Genomic DNA, 22,255 nt, shown 5'->3' on the forward strand with positions numbered 1-22,255 from the left:
TCTTTCATTTTCCATATACTTTGCTGCACACAAATATTTCTAAGTGTACTGAGGAGCAACCTGGGCTGGTCTCGATAAAATCAAGCGATTTGAAGTAAATTGCTTTCTCCAGATTCATTTGAGTTGAACGGGATGGATTGGGAAAAAATGTTTTAGTTTATTAATTGTTATATTAATTTGTTCAGCTTTTCATTTCTCTTTTTGTTATTGCAGTTTGTTCGGGAATTGAAAACAAACTAAATTTATTGGCAACTGCAGATAACCATTACAACAGTCTTCGCAGAACCTACAGTGGTTGTGAAGTAGTGATGGGCAACCTAGAGATAACCTTTGTACAGCCACACCATGATGTTTCGTTCCTTAAGGTAATGTGCCATATTTGTTTTTTTTTGTCACATCCAAGTACGAAAGCAGTCATGTCATTCAGCACAATAGTGGTACAATATGTATGAGTTGTTGTCCCATGGAGCTTGACTGTTCCATGACACATACAGATTTCCACCTTTTTTTTGTCTCTCTCTTTCTCTTGCTTGGATTCTTGTTTATTTTCTCCACACCCCCACCATCCACAACCTCCCAATTGTCTCCTGGTCAAAAGTCCTGTTGAAGTCACTTTTTGGTCTTTCCAATCTTTATTATTATATGAGGATCTAGCATTGAAACAAAATTTCAACCTGTTTTCCATCACTCTGCTTTCACAGTATCCAAATCTAGAGAATTATCATTTCTACTTAAAGTTTTTAAACAGAACTGATTCTTTCAAATTAGCAATAAATGCTTGGATTACTGAGGAACTTCTTTGATTCCATTCGTAATCTGCTGACACAAAGTTTTTATTCAAATTTAATGGCTGGAACCTTCCTACAGTTTCGATGACTTGTAAACTTCATGACACTCTCAGAGCCAGTATACTTCACAGGGTAAAACCACTTCTATTTAAGTGACTGGTTTCCTTGATCTGAAACCTTAAACTTTCTGCTGTGGAATCAAGTACCCCTGATGTTTTTTCTCTGCTTAACGTAAACTCAGCAGTAATAATATAATAAATAACATACATTATAAACCTTTTATCACAACAAAGTACATTTAAGGCTTTCTACTAAAGGGAAATGCAGCAACCAATTTGAACAAGTAGCAATGAGATTAAAGATCAGATCTATTCTGTTGTTCACTGGCAATAAGTAATTGTCAGAAACATGGGAGAAATTTTCTGCTTTCTGTTTTGTATTGTCCCATTCCTGTTAGTGAGGACAAATGGAATATTCTCTCATCTGAAAACTAGCACTTTCACCAATGTACCACTTCCTCAGGACTGCATTAAAGTATTGGCCAAAATTATGTGAAACATCTAAAGCAGAATCCATGATTTTCTAATGCAGAATGCAATGCAAAGAACTTTCATCATTTGATGGGGAGAGGGTGGGAGGCAGAAAGGAAAGGAAAACAAGTCAAACTTAAGTTCTGCAACTTGTTTTAAAGAACTCTTTTATGCAATGGAGTGTGTTTTCAGACCCTATTTAAGTAATTCCAGACAGTTTGCTATACTGAATACAGTGGTGGAGGAACCCAGTGACAGCCACCTGTTTGTTAATGTAAACCATTCAGAATGTCTGCAGAATTAATCAGACCTTGAGCAGATGTTATTTTTAAATACGTTTTAATTAAGAGGCTATCTGTTCACTGCTATGCTCTGAGTCACCAAGCCAAGCAATTGCTATCATAATATAACCAATATTTATAGGAACAGCCAAGTGAAATTATTGAGCAGTATGCTAACTCAGTGTAATTTGTTAGCATTGGAAACTATGTACACTTGTCTCATGTGCACAGTACTTTCTTGTGACTTATTATTGCCTCTTTACAGCATCTCTATAAGTCACATTGATTTAGTGGTTGGACAGTCACATCTTAGTCAGAATGTTATGGGTTTAAGACCCACTTAAAATGAGCAGATGTAATCTGTCCAAGTACTTCTGCTGAGGGACCAGTCCGGTGCTAGAGATGTCAGCTTTTGGAATGAGCCCTGAAACCGAAACCTCTTCTGTCTTGTAAAATGGACATAAAAGATGCTTAAGCATGATTCGACAAAGAAAGGGAGAGTTTTTCAAATGCACTGCAGAATATTTATTGCTCAACCCCTAATCACATTGTTGTATGCAAATTGTAATGGGCATTGAACTTCAAAAACAACTACTCTAACTATAAAGTGTTTTGAAGTAATCTGTAGCTGTGAAAAACAGTACATTAATATGCGTTCTACCTCCTCACATTAAATATAATGCCACAGTTCAATTTTACTCATCCCTATCACCAGTCATCTCTGCGCCTCTTGCTTTATCCTCAGGTTTCATTTTGTGTGCTTCATATCTATTCATACTACTGCCTGACCTGCTTCCTGCAATAATTAAATTGTGTCATTTGAACTGGGTACAGTAAGGCTTGCACCTGCCATCACATGTGCTTCTACAGCCTTCCAAAAGGTACACTAAAATAGATGAAGACAACATAATTTATCAGACTGCTTTAACAAGAAGCAATAATAAATGTATAGCATATTCTTTAAAGCAAATATAATCTCTATTCAACTAAATTCAGTAACAAGCATGCACTGCAATGTATAAATTAATAATAATTCCATACTGTACCTGTGTGAGAGTTAAAAGCGATCTTATAACAGGAGCATTGACTATTACTGTTTAGGTTTGACTTTCTTGTAAGCTCCTATGGATTGTAATAGGTGTGGAATAGACAATAGGTGCAGGAGTAGGCCATTCTGCCCTTCGAGCCTGCGCCACCATTCAATATGATCATGGCTGATCATCCTTAATCAGTATCCTGTTCCTGCCTTATCTCCATAACCCTTGATTCCACTATCCTTAAGAGCTCTATCCAACTCTTTCTTAAATGAATCCAGCGTCTGGGCCTCCACTGACCTCTGGGGCAGAGCATTCCGTACAGCCACCACTCTCTGGGTGAAGAAGTTTCTCCTCATCTCTGTCCTAAATGGTCTACCCTGTATTTTTAAGTTGTGTCCTCTGGTTTGAATGTTTATATGAACTTCTTTAATCTTAGGTAAAAACAATGACTGCAGATGCTGGAAATACTGATGCTTTCTTGTCTAATTCTAATACACATTTCCTGGTGACTGAGTACAGTGGATTTAACATCTATGTTATCTTAGAATTTGAGTATAATTTATATTTTAAAAATACTATCTTGGAAACTTGGCTGAAATCTGAAATATGGCATCCTCCAGGATCTTACTCCTTTGTTGCATTCTGGAGCATAGAACTACTCTGGTTATTTATCCACTGTTCAGTCACTCTGCTTGGCTTTGCAGTTATTTATAGTCAATGCATTTTTCCATTAATTGGCCTAACCGCAAACTGGAGGTAAAATATTTTAATTAGTTATCTTCACTCCATGTTTGAACCCTTTCTGCAAAGTTTGGTCTGATCTGTAAATCTTCATGGGCCAATTTGAAGTGCCAAATGATCTATCTCTAAATAAGTAAATGGCACTCACTCACATCTCTTTCCCATGTCTTTACATAACATGGTTTACTCTTAACTGCCCTCTGGGCAATTAGGGATGAGCAAGAAATGGTGGCCTAGCAAGCAATGCCCTCGTCCCATGAATGAATTAAAAAAAACCCACACAGAATAGGGCAGAAATAGACCATTCGCACCTTTAAGCCAGCACCACAATTCAGTAAAATCACGACTGATCTGTGTGTGTTTCAAATTCCACATTCGCAGCTACCTGCTAGAACCCTTGATTCTCCCTGCCCAGCAAGAACCTACCCACCTCTAACTTATAAAGATGAGCAATGCTTCCAGCTTGTGAGGGAGGTGAGGGGCAATCGTGGGGAAAGGACAAGTGGTGCATTTTATAAACTCCCCTCCCCAACTTCAAACACCACTGGAGACCATAAATTTCCACCCTTAAGCGTTATCACATTCTGCCTGTGGTCTGTTTTGCCTTCTCCTTATTCTTGCTTATGATCAGATTTTAATGGTGCCGCTGCTTGAATGGAAACTTTGATTATTTTTTCCATGTGACAATCTAATATAATTTCCTGAGTGATGTTTGCAGCTCAATTGCATCTGTTATGTTTTGCAATCCATCTAGAAATTGGAATCACCCATGACGACTTGTGTGATTTATAGTTTCTATTAAATATGTAGCACATGGGAGACATTTTCTCTCAGCCATGTGCGTCAATGGCCAAGAACTTGATGCAGGAGATTTGAACATTGCTGAATTAATGGAGTTTGTTACACAAGATTTCAATTGCTGGTATCGCTGCGGTATGTTGTGTATGCAATTAATGCATTTATAGAAGCATTATGACTGATTTTGACTTAATCATCTGTTACTCTCTAAAACAGATCCAAATCTTTGACTGAGTTGACATTCTTGGCAAATTAACATTATACAATTTCCTAATATGATCATTGTCTAATTTCTTGACAAGTCCAGTGAAATGCTAGTAATTAATAGTTGCCTCAGCACTAAAAACTAAGTCATTATCTGGGTAATTCATATTAAGCCACATAATTAACACACAAACTGGGAACTGGTACTCAAAAAAAAATCACATCATAATCAAGCACATGAATTGATTCCAACATGAGGGTGCACTATCTCCTGATTTGGGATAGTTCACTTTCTGAAGCATCTACCATTAAACCGCAAGTTCCTAGTGTCTCTGCCTTCTGTGTTTCCTCTCAAAATTAATGATCTCCTTTACTTATCGTTGGACTGTCTGACCTTCTGCTGAACTTTCATTCCAACTTTATCACTGTACATGATTGTCTGTGGTCCTTCCAGTGCATTACATTTTGCATTTCCCTCAGTGAACAGAAAGAAAACTTTGGAACTTGAGTAAGGTACTGCAGGGAAACTGATGCCCACTGTTTAATAGCAGAGCCAAGAAAATTAGAAGAGAGGAACAAAAAACATAAAGCAATACAAATATACAGTTTTATACTTTGGATAATCCATAGCTTTTTGTAAAGTATGCATTGCCAGAAATACATTGATATTTTCTGTTCCATAATGTCCACGCCTTTAATATGTGATGTGTGCTCTATACATTTACAGAGTATTCAGGAAGTTTCAGGTTATGTCCTCATAGCCCTCAACAAAATTTCAACAATCCCACTGGAGAATCTTAGGATCATCAGGGGTCACCAGCTTTATGAAGACAAATATGCCCTTGTTATTTTGTCAAATAATGATCAGGAAAAGAAATTTGGACTTACTGAGTTACCGTTGAGAAATCTTACAGGTTAGTTTGATGTGTTTCATTAATATAAGATGATAATAGTGTGTTTTAAATCAAGCATAATGTTTTAGATTCTTTTATTATTCATTTCTGAATTATGAGCATCACCCAACCCAAATTACCATTGTAAAGGTCATGATGAACTTTTTGAATCAATGCAATGTCGGTCCAGCCACATTGTTGCAAGATTGGGAATTCCGGGAGTTTGACCCAATAATACTAGGTATGATGATATATTTCCAAGTCAGAATGATTTTATTTCTAGAATCCTTACAGTATGAAAGCAGGCCATTCAACCAATCGAGTCCACACTGACCCGCCGAAGAACAGCCCACCCAGAGCCACCTGCATTTCCCATGGCTAATCCACCTACTCTGCACATACCTGGGCACAATGGGCAATTTAGTATGGCCAATCCAGCTAACCTGCACATCTTTATGATTGTGGGAGGAAACCAGAGCACCTGGAAGAAATCCACACAGACATGGGGAGAATGTGCAAACTCCATCCAGACTGAGGGTGAAATCAAACCTGGGTCCCTGGTGCTGTGAGGCAGCAGTGCTAACTACTGAGCCACCAGGCTGTCCCAATGATTTGTGACTTGGAGAAGAATTTGCAGGTGTTAGTGTGCTCATGTTTTAGACCTCCAGATGTTAGCGATCGCAAAAGTTTACTATCTCATGGAAAAACATGCCGGTTAACATCCATAGTTATCCACAGAATGAATTCAAGACCTTAACTGACTTTCAGGGCTGTTTCTGAAAAGGGAAAGGAAAATTCGAGAGCCAGTCACTTAAGCAGCTGGCTGCTGCTCTGCTGCATTGGCAGAACCCTGAGAATAGATCTTCATCCCACTGTCAATGCATGATGTTTGACAAGCAGAGAATTCAGTGGAAAATAAAAAAATAATATTCTGCAGATTATCTATTTAATTAAATACATATACATTTTGGTGCATAATTTTAATAATGTGATGTTTTTACTTATTAATTTGTTCATTTCTGAAATACAATAGCTCGTTCATTGACATAATTCTGTGAATTGGCCTTCTATAGAATTCAGACATTGCCATGACTTGAAATATACCAGGTGATAAGATGTGTTTGTCCAAATTTTAAAATATCTACCTGAAATAGATAGATTTTGTTGTGACTTTTTTTTATTTGGTATATATGAAATAAATATGTTTTTTTAAAGTAAACTATCAGAGCATCCATAATCTGTTGCCTTTAACTGGTGTTTGAAATATTACCAGGAATGCACCAGTTCTGTGTTGATGGTTAAGATGTTTTGATTCCAAGATGCTGTCTTGCACGTCTTTGTCAGGAAATACTATGTCAAAAACAAAAACTAAATGTCTTCAATAAGGTTAATTCTTCACATCTCCTAATCTGTGCAGCTTGCTATATAAAGCTAATTTACCCAAGAGTACAGAGAGCAAAGCTGTTCACTGGTGCTCCTCTTCAATCAGCTGCGAGGAAGTGCACAACAGTGGATCGAATTCACATTGCCAAATTCAAGAACTAACCACCTCCATGCTTGGCAGCATTTCAGGACAGAATGTCAGCCAGATGGTCCAAGGAGAGCCATAGCCAGTATTTCCTAAAATAGACTTTTATTTTGTACAAGCAGCTGCCTTGCTGTCTTTACAAGAAATCGGAATCAAGATTTACCAATGATGTGCTGTGCTGCCCATTCTTCTACCAGTTAGTGTCTGGCAGCCACTTACTTACAAGTAAAAATTGCACTCCTTTTCTCTCACCAATATAGTTGACTCATCCTTTGAGTTGACCAATCCTTTGAATTGGTCTAACAAACCACCCATGTTCTGTCAACTGCTAAGCCAGAGGTCACGTAAAGTGCGTGTCATCAACTCTTGAGGTCAAGCAGCGAGTGGACAAGAAATGCTATTTTGTTCAGAATACCTACCAACTAAAACCCAATCCATCTCTAATATAAATTAGAAAAGGGCTGGATAAAATAATCAGAAAAAGAGGAATGGAAGAGGGTTGAAATGTATAATTTTTGCTTTTCTTGTGGCTATGTTTTGACTTGTTTATTTTTATCTTTTCAGAAATTTTATCTGGCAGCGTGAATATCATTTCTAACCCATACCTTTGTTACGTGAAATCCATTGAATGGGCTGACATTTTGGACGAAAGCATGGTGTCTGAAATGGCAATTAACTTCACTGCAAAAAATTGTAAGCAACAAGTTGACTTGTATCTATTTTTCTCCAATTAAGAATCAGATTGAAGTAGATGAGAAACAGTCCATCCATTGCTTCGGTAACCTTCAGTTGTGAGAAATGATCTTGCTTTGGAAAACTAAGATGTATTAACAGGCTAGACATATGAAATAGCAAGGAAAGATCTACAAGGTCCTGCACAGTGGCTGCACTCTAGCGCAGAGTATAAATCAAGAAATCAGGAGACTTTCTGAGAAAAAAAATTACAATAATTGTGGGTGACTTTAATTTTCAGGTAGATTGACCCAATCAAATTGACAGAGGTAACCTTGAAGGTGATTTTACAAAATGTATTGAAGATAGTTTCTTGCAACAATATTTTGTAGAACCAACCAGACAACATGTATTTTATGTGTATTGAGATATGATTAAGGACCTCATAGTCAAGAATCCTGTCATCAGGAGTGATCATAGCATGATGAGACTTCATATTCAGTTTGAGGGTGAAAAAAATGGATCCGAAACTAGTGTCTTAAACTCAAATAAAAACAAGTACAAAAATATCAAGACAAAGTTTCTATAAGAAGGATGAATCATCCATGGTTAACTAAGAATGTTGAAGATTGTATCAAATTGAAATTAAATGTGGATTAGTGGAAGGCCAGAAGACTTGAGACAGTTTAGATATCTGTAAAAGGATAAGATGAAAGGCAAAAATAAATGAAGCCAACATGTAAGACAATAAAGTCAGATAATAAGTTTCTACTAGAAGATAAAAAGAGAGTAGCTTTTTTTTTCATCCTTGGAGGATGAACTAATAATGGTAGTTGTTATCATTATTAATTAATAATGACAATTACTAAAAATGGAAATGGCAGAAACTTTAATTTTTCAATACCCTTGATCTTATTTGAGCCCAATATAGGGTAGAAGCTGGATGACACTGGATTGGACAGATTAAAAGGCTTAAGACCATTTCCCAAAATATCAGCCCAGCTCTTCTAATGGAATCAATACTGAGCATTGCGCTATATCAGGCAGGCCTCAGAATCTGTTGACCTTTCTTACCAACTTTAAACCCTACCTTCGCCCTTTTACCCTTAACATCCTCTCTGCACCTTCCACATTACAGGGCTTGTACATTATGTTTGTAGTAATAGTTAGAAGCCATTGAATAGCCCATAAAATTTTCCAAGTGAATAAACTGACTCTTTAAACGGTGTAAACAGAATCAAGCATTTAAAAAAAAATAGCAGTTGGATTCACAATTACTTGTTTAAAAATCAGACCATTTATGTGATGACCACCTATAACATTTCTCTTTAAAGGGTACGTGCAGGTGATATATGACAATCATAAATCACCTTTCTGTGGAGTGCTTTCATCCGCTAAAAATGCAACTAAGGCCCAAATATTCGAGCCCAACTATTTCTGAAAAGTCTGCAAGGATCTAAATAGATTATTATTTGTTCTCTTTATGGGAATTTCCTTTCTATGTATAGTCATATATAAATTTATACAAATATCTATCCTCCAAATTTCTGAGGTTTGTGTATAAATGTCTAACAGGGTGATGGCTCTGCAAGAGGTTTCTCCTGCCAATTTAAGATGAAGTCATAATCCAGTCACAAATATATTTTTACCTCTCCACTCTTGCTATATAACAGTCTCCTATCCAAAAATTGTTCCAACAAAATGAGGAAATCTAGAAAAGCAGTGCTTTCTTTTGAAGGTTTTCTGCCTTTCTTGATCCCATGTCTTAGTACGTCATCAATTGGATCAAGCTTAATGTAGTCTTGAAGCATCACAACCCTTTCAGAACCATTACATTGTATCAGGGTCCGCTGAATCAGGAGCCATTCCATTGGCCTTCTGGATCCCTTAGTTAACTATCTCTAGGCCTTTCCTGATTGGCACTAAACACTTTTGCAAGGCTTCCTACCTCCCTCCAAAGTGGCTCATTACCACCTTCCTGGTAACCCTTCCTCCCTGAGTCCTTCAACCTCTGCTTCCCTGGTAAGGATGCCTTAATTCTTTAACTGGCTAAAGGAAATGCTGTGACAATGAATCCATTAGGATGGCTGTTGAGCAGAATAAGAAAACATTTTGTCAGTATTAATAAGAGTATGTAGGGAACAAGTAACAAGTGTTAGAACAATTGATGAAGGAAAAATAATAGATTTAATTTGCTTTCTAGATGTGCACCCTTAGCCTTCCCAATACTGGAATCCAGTAACAATTTATAATTGACAGCTCCTTAATTGACTGCCTTGTCCAATGTTTTGCAGTTGCTCTTCTGGGTTCCTGTTCCAGAATTTATGCTAATGTCAGGATTGCCATTCTAGCAGCCAAGTTCAGGCCCAGGTGCCTGGCTCCTACTCAGTACTGAAATCAATCTCGTATGAGAAACTGTTAGCTGCAAATCTGCTGCCATTGAATATTATTGCTGCAAGACAGAGGATGTTAAAATTTGAATGTGATGTACCATTTTGTATATTTCAATATATAATCCAGAATATTAAGATCTAAATTGTCTTAACTTTGAATGATTTCATAATTTTTTTTGCAGAAATTCAGTGTGGGAAACTATCCTTGAAGATCAGAATTCTTTAGAATATTAAATATATTGTGTTCTTTCTTCCTAAGCACATCCAGAAAATATTTAAGTCTGCTATTTTACCTTGCTCTTCAAATATGGTCCACTTTTTTTTTGATTCAGCATTTTGGGAGGAAGACAATTACTGTTTTAACCACCAATTTATATTTGATTATTCTAATATTGATTTATTTGGATTCTTTTGCTTTGTCTAAGTGCAGGTGTTTTTTTTAATGTTTACAGGTTCAAAGTGTCACCCAGATTGTCAAAATGGAGCCTGCTGGGGTCCAGGTTTAGAGAACTGTCAGAAATGTGAGTATCACCTTTCCAACTACTATGAAAGGACTCACAATTCCATGTTTAAAAATCAGACCATTCATGTGAGGACTAACTACGACATTTCTCTTGAAAGGCAAACATATATCGCCTTTCTGTGGAGTGCTTTCATCCTCTAAAAATGCAACTAAGGCCCAAATATTAGTACTCAATTATTTCTCAAAAGTCTACAAGATCCCTGCTCCAAGATAGCTGTGGAATTAAAACTTGCTTTCATCAGGGTTTTACCATTCTGAGAGACACCTTGCCTCATCAAGCTAGCAATCTTTTCAGCAAGGTCACACAGTATTTGTGGCTTTTTAAATCATTTTTCAAAATCCAATGCTTCAATTGGCTACCAGGATTCAAAATGCCAATAGCTTAACACAAAATAGATTTCACATTAGAGCTTAGTCTTAAATTGTGACAAGGCAGTTGCAGTCTAATACATTTCTGCCTTATATTTTTCACTTTGTCAATGAGCAGCAAGCACACAAAGCACAAAGAAATAAAGATTGCTGCCAAAGCCTTTAAGAAATGTTCCACGACTAATTCCATTTAATGGGAGAGAGATGAAGCGTCAATCGGTAGCACAGCTTACAGTCATGTTTTCTGCTCTTATTTTCTGTTAAAGATTTAGTGGTGATGCTTTGTTTAAAGTAAAACTGAGGGCAATATGGATGACATTGGGACTTAAGCTGCTTGAGATACAGGGAGTGAAGAAGATTAGCAAAGAATGTAATCAAGAGTCTTACAACATTGAATGGATAATATATGGCTAAGCAGCTTATATTACATATATCATGACCTCAAATTGATGTTTAGACACACTCTGATTATCTCTTCAGTTCAGTTATTGTGAAACTGAGACCAAGCATCAAGAAAAATCTGAGTTGAAAATGCCACCAAAATGGGAAAAAGAGAGGAGATAAGATCATCAAAGATCAGTTAATTAGAGCTGAAAATGTGTTGCTGGTTAAAGCACAGCGGGTTAGGCAGCATCCAAGGAACAGGAAATTTGACGTTTCGGGCCAGAGCCCTTCATCAGGAATTAACTATCAGTTAATTAGTGCCAAGTTTGAATTTTAAAGCTTGAAATGTTTTAAATGAAGAAAAAGATTGAGGCAAATAAAGTGTTCCTTAGCTCTGAAGTTCTGAGAACAGTTTAGAGTTGTAGAGATGTACAGCATGGAAACAGACTCTTTGGTTCAACTTGTCCATGCTGAACAGATGTCCTAAATAAAATCCAATCTCATTTGTCAGCATTCAGCCCATATCCCTCTAAGTCCTTCCTATCCATATATCCAGGCAGATGCCTTTTAAATGTTGTAATTGTACCAGCCTCCACTTCTGGCAGCACATTCTGTACAAGCACCACCCTCTGCATGAAAACATTGGTCGCTTTTAATCTTTCCTCTCTCACTTTAAACCTATGCCCTCTTGTTTTGGACGCCTCTACCCTGGGGAAAAGAACTTGACTCTTCCCTCTATCCATATGTCACTCTCTGTCACCTACCTTTGAGCCAGTTATGTATCTAGATGGCATGTTCTTCCTGTATTCCATGTGATCTAATCTTGTTAACCAGTCTGTCATACGAAATCTTGTTGAAAGCCTTACTGAAGTCCATCTAGACTATGTCCACTGCTCTCTCTTCATCAATCCTCTTTGTCACTTTAAAAAATTTCATCAAGCTAATGAGGCATGATTTCCCAGCACAAAGTCATGTTGACTATCCTTAATCAGTCCTTGCCTTTCCAAATACATGTAAAAAGTGAGGTCTGCAGATGCTGGAGATCAGAGCTGAAAATGTGTTGCTGGTTAAAGCGCAGCAGGTCCTGCTGAAGGGCTTTTGCCCGAAACGTCGAATTTCCTGTTCCTTGGATGCTGCCTGACCTGCTGCGCTCTTTCCAAATACATGTAAATCCTGTTCCTCCGAATCCCCTCCAACAACCTATCCACCACTCACATCAGGCTCGTTGGTCTGTAGTACCCTGGTGTTTCCTTACCAACCTTTCTTAAATAATGGCACCACGCTAGCCAACATTTAGTCTTGTTCGATTAAACTCATGAATAGATATCTCATTCAGACCAAATAGAAAATCCCGGCATTCTTTAAGTCACAAATGTTTCACTGGGATGTGGCTCATTATTTTTTCAGTGCCATGGCTCCATCCAGGCATCATCACTTGCTCCCACCCAAACCTCATCAGCTTTCTGACACCTTTGTCCTCTAAATAGATATTAGCCCTTGATCTCCAAGAAAAAAAATCACATTAAAAAGGGCAATACTTCTGAAGCACTATCCCCTGAATAACAAAGTGTTAAAATGTGCTCTGAGAAAGTGTTCTCTCAGTTTGTCCTTCCAATTATCCAGATATCTTTATCTTCTGTCCTTCACCTCCTTTCCCCTTGATCTCTCCATTTCCCTACCCTGCTTCATTCGTTCCTGTTGCCATTGTCAATGTTCCTCATTCCTATGGGTTGCCTTTTCTTTTCTCTTATCCTTCCTCTTCCTGCTCATCACCTACTACTTGTCTGTCTCCCTATCTCTCTGGACAATTATTCTGGATAATCCTGATACATCCATATTATTATTTCATTATTTAGAAAAACTGACTCCTAAAACTATTCATTTTATTTCAGTTGGATTTAGGTTACAGACAAAATGCATTTCTGGCATTCTTCAGAGGTACCCCACAGCCAAGGCTGAAAGTTGGATTCACCCAGCTTCAGCAGGAGGCAGGATGGGAGGCCCCATTTTACAGATGACAATTGACTGGCTGCCGCCAACACCGTCATCCAGCGCTGGCCACAGCTGGCATTACAGCTGGAGGAGGAAGGTTCATCAATTGATGTGCACCCTCAAAGTGACACAAGTGGCAGGCCCCTGACACAGACAAGGGGGAGGGGAGGTGTTGTTGGAAAAAAACCACCCATTGCTACTGGGGCCTCTTTTGTGGGCCAAAGAGTGGCTGAAAAGGAGCCCTGACCTCCCGTCCCAATCTTCCACAACCCACTGGGAGACTTTATCTGGAGGAATCTACACACACTGCTGCTATTGATAAAATGGAGATGGCAAAGACCTTTAAATTGGCCAATTCACTGGCACAATAGGACTTTGTGCAGCCAAGGATAATCTTCCCCACTGGTGAATGAAAATGGCAAGTGGATGATAAGCACGTCATCCAAACATCTTCTCCAGCACTTTACCAGGATTGTCGCCTCTGCATCCATCCCCAAAAGCCCAATTAAAATTTTGACCTTTTCAATGCATTGTAACCATTGCTGCTTCAACGGCAACGAATAATTGTATTGCTATCCAGTTAACTTAAATCCTCTTAAACATGCACCATGCAAAACTGGAAAGGTTTCAGCAGTTGCTTTTGACTGGGATTGTGACGAGGAGAGAAAACTGTCTCTGAAGGGGACAGTTATGATGAAATTTTATGTTTTCATTGGGGTGAGTCCTCAGTCCATGTGGTAACAGTTCTCCTGACCATTCAGAGCCGGTGGGGATGGAGATGGTTCCGCTAAAATGTGGAATTCATCCATACATTTGTACCCCATTTTCCTCTTTGCTGGTAATTGTTGACACTGCTATAAGTGGTGTCTTGTAATTGATGTGCGCTCAGCAATGGAATTTTCAGAAATCTCCAATCCCATCTTCAGGGGCCCTGACAATGTGGCCCATTGTTTATGCAGCTCATAATCCCTTCAACCCGAAAGCTAAACAACGAACCTTTGTTCTCCTTCTGGCTGTTTTAAAGTCAGCATGCTGTGAAGTAGCTGCAAATATATTCATTCCCTGTTAGATAAATGATCTTAGTTTTATATGTCTAAATCAGTTCCCTGAAAAGGGAAACAATGCAGCATTTTCATTCATCCAAACATTTAGATGTTTAAATAAAAAGATTTATGGCTTAAATCAGAATTTAAAACGCATTCGTATAGGTTATTGATTTTGCTGAGTAGAAATTAAATAAATGAAAAATACATAAATGCACAAGTCCCATTTAACTTTCATTTCCACCTTCCACCAGATCACAAAATGTAATTTGCCCTATAATTCATTCTACATTCACTCTACATACTCTCAACATAACGTTCCTGAATTTCCCAAAGGTAATGAAGAAAACCTTGAAAATATTCACTTATTTCCATGTTTATATTATTCTTTTTTGAACTACTGCTGTGTAAATATGGGGGAACAGGAATATAGAACAGTGACCCTGTTAGATGTAGCTGTTAAAAACAATGAACACAGCATTTGGGTGACACCGTTGTTAGTTCAGGTATCAGCTTAAGTGACTTAAGTAAGAATTGTATTTATGAATTAGAAGTGATGGAATTGTTTTCTCCAATCTCTGCCATGTTTACAGTCACAAAAAAAATCTGCGCTCAGCAGTGTTCAGGTCGATGTAGAGGTAAGAATCCTAGTGACTGCTGCCACACTCAGTGTGCTGCTGGATGCACTGGTCCGAGAGAATACGATTGTCTGGTAAGGAAATATATTATCTGAAGCATTAATTTCTGCATTTGAATTAAATGTGTTTTCCAACCTCCCAAATTAAAGCAAAATATGCACGTTTGAAATATGAAATAAAGTGTTGGAGAAACTTAGCAGGTCTGGCAGCATCCATGCAGAGAGAAACAGAATTCACCTATTAAATCCAATATAACATTTCTTCAAACGACATTTGACCTGACCTGCTGGGTTTCTCCAACACTTTCTGTTTTTTTTGCTATTTTCAAGTATTGTTTATTATCTGTATCATCTAGAATTTAAAGGACCACTTTTGAAGGGGTTGAATCTGACTCTTGTCCAAATGTAAAAGTACAATATTCTTCACTGCAGTTGTGAAATAAGAAAATGTAAACCTGGTGTTCATGGTGTACATCTATCACTTATCAGGATGAGCTAGTCACAACATAATGTCTCAAAATTCATTGAAGCTCAATGTTAAGATCAGGTATTGAGTGGGAAAATCCATTTTAAACCCTTAACTTGTATCTGCAGTATCAGTTCCTTCTGCATAATTTGATTGTAATTTCGACCTGGTGTGTAGTGTTAGGTATTCCTATGCTAGCAGAAGGGTGACTGCCATGAATCTTGTTCCTTACTGGTCTGTTGGGACCCTGACTCCTGACACAGCTGTTGCTCTCTGCTATCTATTGTATTATCTGATGAGGAAAGGTTTTCAAAGGTACAGGGAAAAGGTGGAGGATGGTATTTGGGAACGAGAAAGATTCGCAGTTGGTGTGTTGCCTCCCAGATGCCAGGGTTCATGATGTCGCGGATCATGTTTTTGGAATCCTTGGGGAGGCGGAGCAGCCCCAAGTTGTGGTCCACGTGGGCACTAATGACATAGGTAAAAAAAGGGATGGGGATTTAATGCAGAAATTCAGGGAGCTAGGGTGGAAGCTAGAGTTATGTCTGGTGAGTTAAGTGCTAGTGAGGTCAGGAATAGGGAGAGAGAGAGCGGTTGAACATGTGACTACAGGGATGGTGCAGGAGGGAGGGTTTCGGATACCTGGATAACTGGGGCTCATTCTGGGGTAGGTGGGACCTCTATAAACAGGACAGTCTACACCTGAACTAGAGTGGTACCAATATCTTGTGGGGTGGGGGGCGAGGTTGGAATTTGCTAATGCTCTTCAGGAGGGTTTAAACTAATTCAGCAGGGGGATGGGAACCTAACTTATATTTCCAGTGTCCAGGGGATTGAGAGCAGTGAGGTCAAAAATGAGGTTTCAAGGTTGCAAGAGTTCACTGGCAAGCAGTAAGGTGGGTTGAAATATGTCCACTTCAATACCAGGGGCATCTGGGAAAAGGTGGATGAACTTGCAGCATGAGTTGGTACCTGGGACTATGATGTTGCGGTCACTTCAGAGACATGGATAGAGCAGGGACTGGAATGGTTGTTGCAGGTTCTGGGGTTTAGATGTTTCCTTAAGAACAGAGAAGATGGTAAAAAGGGGGAGGTGTGGCATTGTTAGTCAAGGACAGTATTACGGTGGCAGAAAGTATGTTTGAGGATTCATCCACTGAGGTAGTATGGGCTGAGGTTAGTAATAGGAATGGAGAGGTCACCCATTTGGGAGTTTTCTTTCGGCCTCCAAATAGTTCCAGAGATGTAGAGGAAAGAAGAGCAAAGCTAATTCTGGATAGGCACAAGAGTAACCGGGTAGTTGTTATGGATGACTTTAACTTTCAAAATATTGACTGGAAATACTATAGTTTGAGTATGTAGACAAAGAGAAAGTGAGGACTGCAGATGCTGGAGATCAGAGCTGCAAAATGTGTTGCTGAAAAAGCACAGCAGGTCAGGCAGCATCCAAGGAACAGGAGAATCGATGTTTCAGGCATAAGGAGCCCCCCCTTATGCCCGAAACATCGATTCTCCTGCTCCTTGGATGCTGCCTGACCTGCTGCAATTTCCCAGCAATACATTTTTCAACAGTATGTAGACAAGCCAACAAGGGGCAAGGCCACATTGGATTTGGTATTGGGTAATGGACCTGGCCAGGTGTTAGATTTGAAGGTAGGTGAGCACTTTGCTGATAGTGACCACAATTTGATTATGGTTACTTGAGTGATGGAAAGGGATAGGAATATACCACAGGGCAAGAGTTATAGATGGGGGAAAGACAATGATAATATGATTAGGCAAGACTTAGGATGCATAGGATGGGGAAGGAAACTGCAGGGGATGGACACAATTGAAATGTGGAGCTTATTCAAAGAACAGATACTGCGTTTCCTTGATAAGTATGTACCTGTCAGGCAGGGAGGTAGTGGTCGAGTGAGGGAGCTGTGGTTTACCAAAGATGTTTAATCTCTTGTCAAGAGGACGAAGATGGCTTATGTTAGGATGAGACATGAAGGCTCAGCTAGGGCGTTTGGGAGTTATAGGTTAGCCAGGAAAGACCTAAAGAGAGAGCTAAGAAAAGCCAGGAGGGGACATGAGAAGTCATTGGCAGAAAGGATCATGGAAAACCCTACAGTCTTCTATAGGTATATCAGGAATAAAAAAATGACTAGAGAAAGATTTGGGCCAATTAAGGATAGTCTTGGAAAGTTGTGCGTGGAGTCCGAGGAGATAAGGGAAGCACTAAATGAATATTTCTCGTCAGTATTCACACTGTAAAAAGACGATGTTGTTGAGGAGAATACTGAGATCCAGGATACTAGACTGGACAAGATTGATGTTCAGGAGAAAGAGATGTTAGCAATTCTGGAAAGTATGAAAATAGAAAAGTCCCCTGGGCTGGATGGGATTCATCCTAGGATTCTCTGGGAAGCCAGGGAGGAGATTGCAGAGCCTTTGACTTTGATCTCTATGTTGTCATTATCTACAGGAATAGTGCCAGAAGACTGGAGGATAAAATGTCCCCTTGTTTAAGAAGGGAATTAGACACAACCCTGGTAATTATAGACTAGGGAGCCTTGCTTTGGTTGTGGGTAAAGTGTTGGAAAAGGTTATAAGAGATGGGATTTGTAATCATCTAGAGTGGAATAAGTTGATTAGCAATAGTCATCACAGTTTTGTGAAGGGTAGGTTGTGCCTCCCAAACATTGAGTTCTTTGAGAAGATGACCAAACAGGTGGATGAGGGTAAAGCGGCTGATGTGGTGTATGTGGATTTCAATAAGGCCTTTGATTAGGTTCCCCACGGTAGGCTATTGCTCAAAATACTGAGGCATGGGATTGAGTGTGATTTAGCAGTTTGGATCAGAAATTGGCTAGCTGTAAGAAGACAGAGGCTGGTAGTTGAAGGGAAATGTTCATTCTGGAGTTCAGTTACTAATGGTATACCACAAGGATCTGTTTTGGGGGCACTGCTGTTTGTCATTTTTATAAATTACCTCTGAGGGCATAGAAGGATGGGTTAATAAATTTGCAGATGACGCTAAGGTAGGTGGAATTGTGGACAGTGCTAAAGGATATTGCAGGTTACAGAGGGACATAGATAGGCTACAGAGCTGGGCTGAGAGGTGGCAAATAGAGTTTAATGCAGAAGTGTGAGGTGATTCACTTTGGAAAGAACAACAAGAATTAAAAGTACTGGGCTAATCTTGGGAGTGTAGATGAGCAGATGTGCCCATGTACATAGATCCCTGAAAGTTGCCACCCAGGTTGACAGGGTTATTAAGAAGGCATACGATGTATTAGCTTTTATTGGTAGAGAGATTGAGTTTCGGAGCCACAAGGTCATGCTGCAGCTGAATAAAACTCTGATGCGGCCACACTTTGAGTGTTGCATTCAGTTCCGGTCACCGCATTATAGGAAGGAATTGGAAGTTTTGGAAAGGGTGCAGGGGTGATTTATTAGGATGTTGCCTGGTTTGGGGAAAAGTTTTATGAGGAAAGGCTGAGGGACTTGAGGGTGTTTTCATTAGAGAGAAGAAGGTTGAGAGGTGACTTAATTGAGACATAAAAGATAATCAGAGGGTTAGATAAGGTGGACAGTGAGAGCCTTTTTCCTTGGATGGTGATGGCTAGCACAAGGGGAACATAGCTTTAAATTGAGGGGTGATAGATATAGGACAGATGTCAGAGGTACGTTCTTTACAAAGAGTAGCATGGGTGAGGAACGTGGGCCTGCAACAGTAGTAGACTCACCAACTTTAGGAGCATTTAAATAGTCATTAGATAAACATATGAATGACAATGGAATAATGTAGGTTAGATGGCTTTCAGATTGGTTCCACAGGTTGGCACAACATCGAGGGCCGAAGGGCCTGTACTGAACTATATTGTTCTATGATCTTGCAGTGAGCCAGTGGAGAGTCTAGGCTGAATAATTTCATTCTGTGGGTACAACTTCCCCTCCCTCGAAATGGTCAGAGAGGTAACAAGAAGGAGAAATAATTGACCATCTCTCCCTTCCCTGCACTTCATTACTGGATAGGAACTTCACTTGGGACTTTCTCAGCTCACGAGTAATTAAGGCCCTTATGTGTTCACTTGACAGCCTTCTCAGCAGAAGATGTACATGGCTAGTTCCTGACTGGGAAGCCAGGACAATCAGCCACGGGATTGACGGCAGGCCCTAAATTTGTCCCAATCTGGGCACAATTGAAACAATAGATGGGGATCAAGGGGGAAGCATTAGCAAACCAAATACTGTCTCATTATTAAATCCCCTGAAGACTGGGCCTCAACTAACAGTCTGCTGGAAGTTGTTGATCAAGTAAGTTTCTAGCAAGGCAGACCTTCAATGTCAAGGACTGTGTTTGCTGAGATGCTCACCAGTCAGCTCCAGTTAAGTTGAATGGCTCACAATCTGGCAAATGTTCCAGTTGTGTTGCTGTAAGGCAATGCCTCTTTACCTCCCTGCCCCACAGTGACGGTGTTGATCAGAGAATCGCTGGCTCTAATCCTCTCAAAAGCTGAGAAATCTTCCTAATTAAACCCATAATATTACATCAGTGAAGAAAGAAAAGCTGCTCTGTTCCCTGTAAAATCCCTGTGTGCTGTCAAATACAACAAACACATACTTGTTCTTTTGTTCATCCAATTCTCCTTTGACCTTAGTACAAATATTTGCTTTAGCTGAGGACTGTCCTGAGCTTCCTGCATATGAGGTCAAGGAAGGACAGCTCCAGAATCATAGGATCATCAGAAGAAGACTATTCAGCCCATCATATCCCTGGGTTGGGACTGGCAATACAGGAGAGTAGAGTGAAGGTCCCAATGCAATTTGTTGAATGGTGGAGCACAGCTGGTGGCTGAAAGGCCTGCTCCTCCTCCTGTTTCTCACAATCACCCACGAATCACCTTGTGCTTTCCATAGCTCAACCATTCATTATGTTTTTTTTTAAAAAATCCTCATGCTGTCCCAATTCTTTACCAATGACTTTAAATCAGTGCCCTCTGGTTCTTGAACCTCCTGCAGCTGGGAACAGGTCTCTTTATCTGCTCTGTCCTGACGTCTTGTCATTTTAAGCACTTGCAAATCTCCGTTTCATCCTGTCTTCCCAAAGAAGAGAAGCTCCACCCTTGTCTATCCACTCCTGTTATCCTCTAAACTATTCGCAACTGTTTTCTGCAGATTTTCAATGACTGCACATCCTTCCTCAAGTTTGCTGTCCAGAATTGGATGTAATGGTCCAGTTGAGGCTGAAGCAGTGTTTTATTCAGATTGTCAGAACATCCTTACTTCCTAGTGTTAGTTCTTTTTCAAAAGGAAGTCTCTGGGTGCTAGAATAAGGAACAGTTTTATCACTGTCTTGACAGGCAGCAGTAACAGGTAATCCTTACAATAATCAAAACTGTGATTTATGTGCCACATTTCATTAAAGTTTAAAGGCAAGTGACTGGACTTCATTGTTTTATTCTGTGTGTTGGCTGTAGGGGACTAAGGTGAAATGAAATCCTGGATTATGTTTATTTTTAACTTGTGAACTGAATTGTATTTACAGAATTTGAGTGTTCCACGGTAATGCACTGACCTTAATAATAGGGCATATTACTGTCAACAGCAGATACAATGAGCAGAACGATATAAAGAAACAACTATATGAAATTAGCTAATGTTATCTTCTCCCTCAGGCATGTCAGAGGTTCAGAGATGGAGATACCTGCAAAGAATCATGTCCTCGTTTGGAAATCTACGATACACGCACGTATCAGCTGAAACCCAACCCAGATGGGAAATACAGCTTTGGAGCGACCTGTGTGAAGAAGTGTCCCCGTATGTTGTGAATGTTCTGAAAATATTCATTTTTAGCAGCAGCTGTTATACATGGGTAGTTCTGTAGCTATGAAAGTAGCAGATTAAAAGATGATAGACGTCCACTGAACCTTTACCATCTCATCAGTGATCCAGCTAATGGTTAGCTTTGGGGGAAGTGAAGGGCAGATAATAGGGCCATAGTTAACCTCAATTTATCATGAATCTGATTTCAGAAATTCCAGTCCAGATTATAACCTGAACCACAGTTGTTGCCATCAAGCAGATGAGAAACCAAAATGTTGGAACTGTCTGGTTCCCATTGCTTTTGTGGGTGAGGGAAACCAAAATTCTAACATGAAAATACTTGATAGAGGCATTGTGCAACAATGATCCATTGTTGTGAGTATTCAGGGTCAGTACTGGTGATTAAGTGAGGTTCGTAATTGGAATGTGCCTATGTATAAATGTTTGGATCCTGAAAAGCTTTATACTTCTGACTCAGGATTCCTTCCTCAGACTTTGAAATTAAATTGCTTTTATATTGAATTTAACTGAGCAATAGCAATTCAATTTTGAAATCTCTTTTGAATGTTTTGATTGTTTGTGTTCTTCATATTTTAGATAACTATGTGGTAACAGACCTCGGCTCTTGTGTTCGAACCTGCAGCCCTCGTACATATGAAGTAGATGAAGGGGACCAGAGAAAGTGTAAAAAATGTGATGGACCTTGTCCAAAAGGTAGATAACAATGAACTGTCATTCATTTAACATGCATGGACTGTGACTCTTTTGAGTAAAACGACAAATTATATTGTGCAACAGCTGGTGTTGTGGTTTATCCTCTACATAAAAAACTGTCTTATTGATCCTGTTCCCAGATCTTCCTATCTCCTTTTCCTTCATCCAGCTGTCTGAACCAATTTTGAGTATTTACATTGTTCCCACCTCAACCAAACTCCCTTGAAGTGAATTCAATTGGCTCATAACACCTTGTAAAAATGAAGTTTCCCCTGCTATTTTATACCTGTTGCACTGTAATAATCATGTGATTCTGTAATTCTCAGCCAATTTATTTTACTAGATTCATAGAGTTATAGAGATGTACAGCATGGAAACAGACCCTTTGGTCCAACCATGCTGACCAGATATTCCAACCTAATTTAATCCCACCTGCCAGCACTCGACC

At 39.3% G+C, this 22,255-nt stretch overlaps 1 protein-coding gene across 2 annotated transcripts in view; it reads left to right on the forward strand.

Annotated features, from left to right (window-relative positions):
- egfra (epidermal growth factor receptor a (erythroblastic leukemia viral (v-erb-b) oncogene homolog, avian)) overlaps window positions 1–22,255 on the forward strand; it is a 262,679-nt gene that overhangs the window by 168,423 nt on the left and 72,001 nt on the right. For both annotated transcript variants that reach the window (XM_060824858.1, XM_060824859.1), the window contains exons 2-8: window positions 214–365; window positions 5,107–5,293; window positions 7,365–7,493; window positions 10,318–10,386; window positions 14,770–14,888; window positions 20,946–21,087; window positions 21,691–21,807. In XM_060824858.1, the coding sequence (XP_060680841.1) occupies window positions 214–365; window positions 5,107–5,293; window positions 7,365–7,493; window positions 10,318–10,386; window positions 14,770–14,888; window positions 20,946–21,087; window positions 21,691–21,807 (915 nt within the window). The remainder of the gene's footprint in view (window positions 1–213; window positions 366–5,106; window positions 5,294–7,364; window positions 7,494–10,317; window positions 10,387–14,769; window positions 14,889–20,945; window positions 21,088–21,690; window positions 21,808–22,255) is intronic.

Source organism: Hemiscyllium ocellatum, chromosome 5 (genome assembly GCF_020745735.1).
Source record: "Hemiscyllium ocellatum isolate sHemOce1 chromosome 5, sHemOce1.pat.X.cur, whole genome shotgun sequence".
Classification (NCBI taxonomy): domain Eukaryota; kingdom Metazoa; phylum Chordata; class Chondrichthyes; order Orectolobiformes; family Hemiscylliidae; genus Hemiscyllium; species Hemiscyllium ocellatum.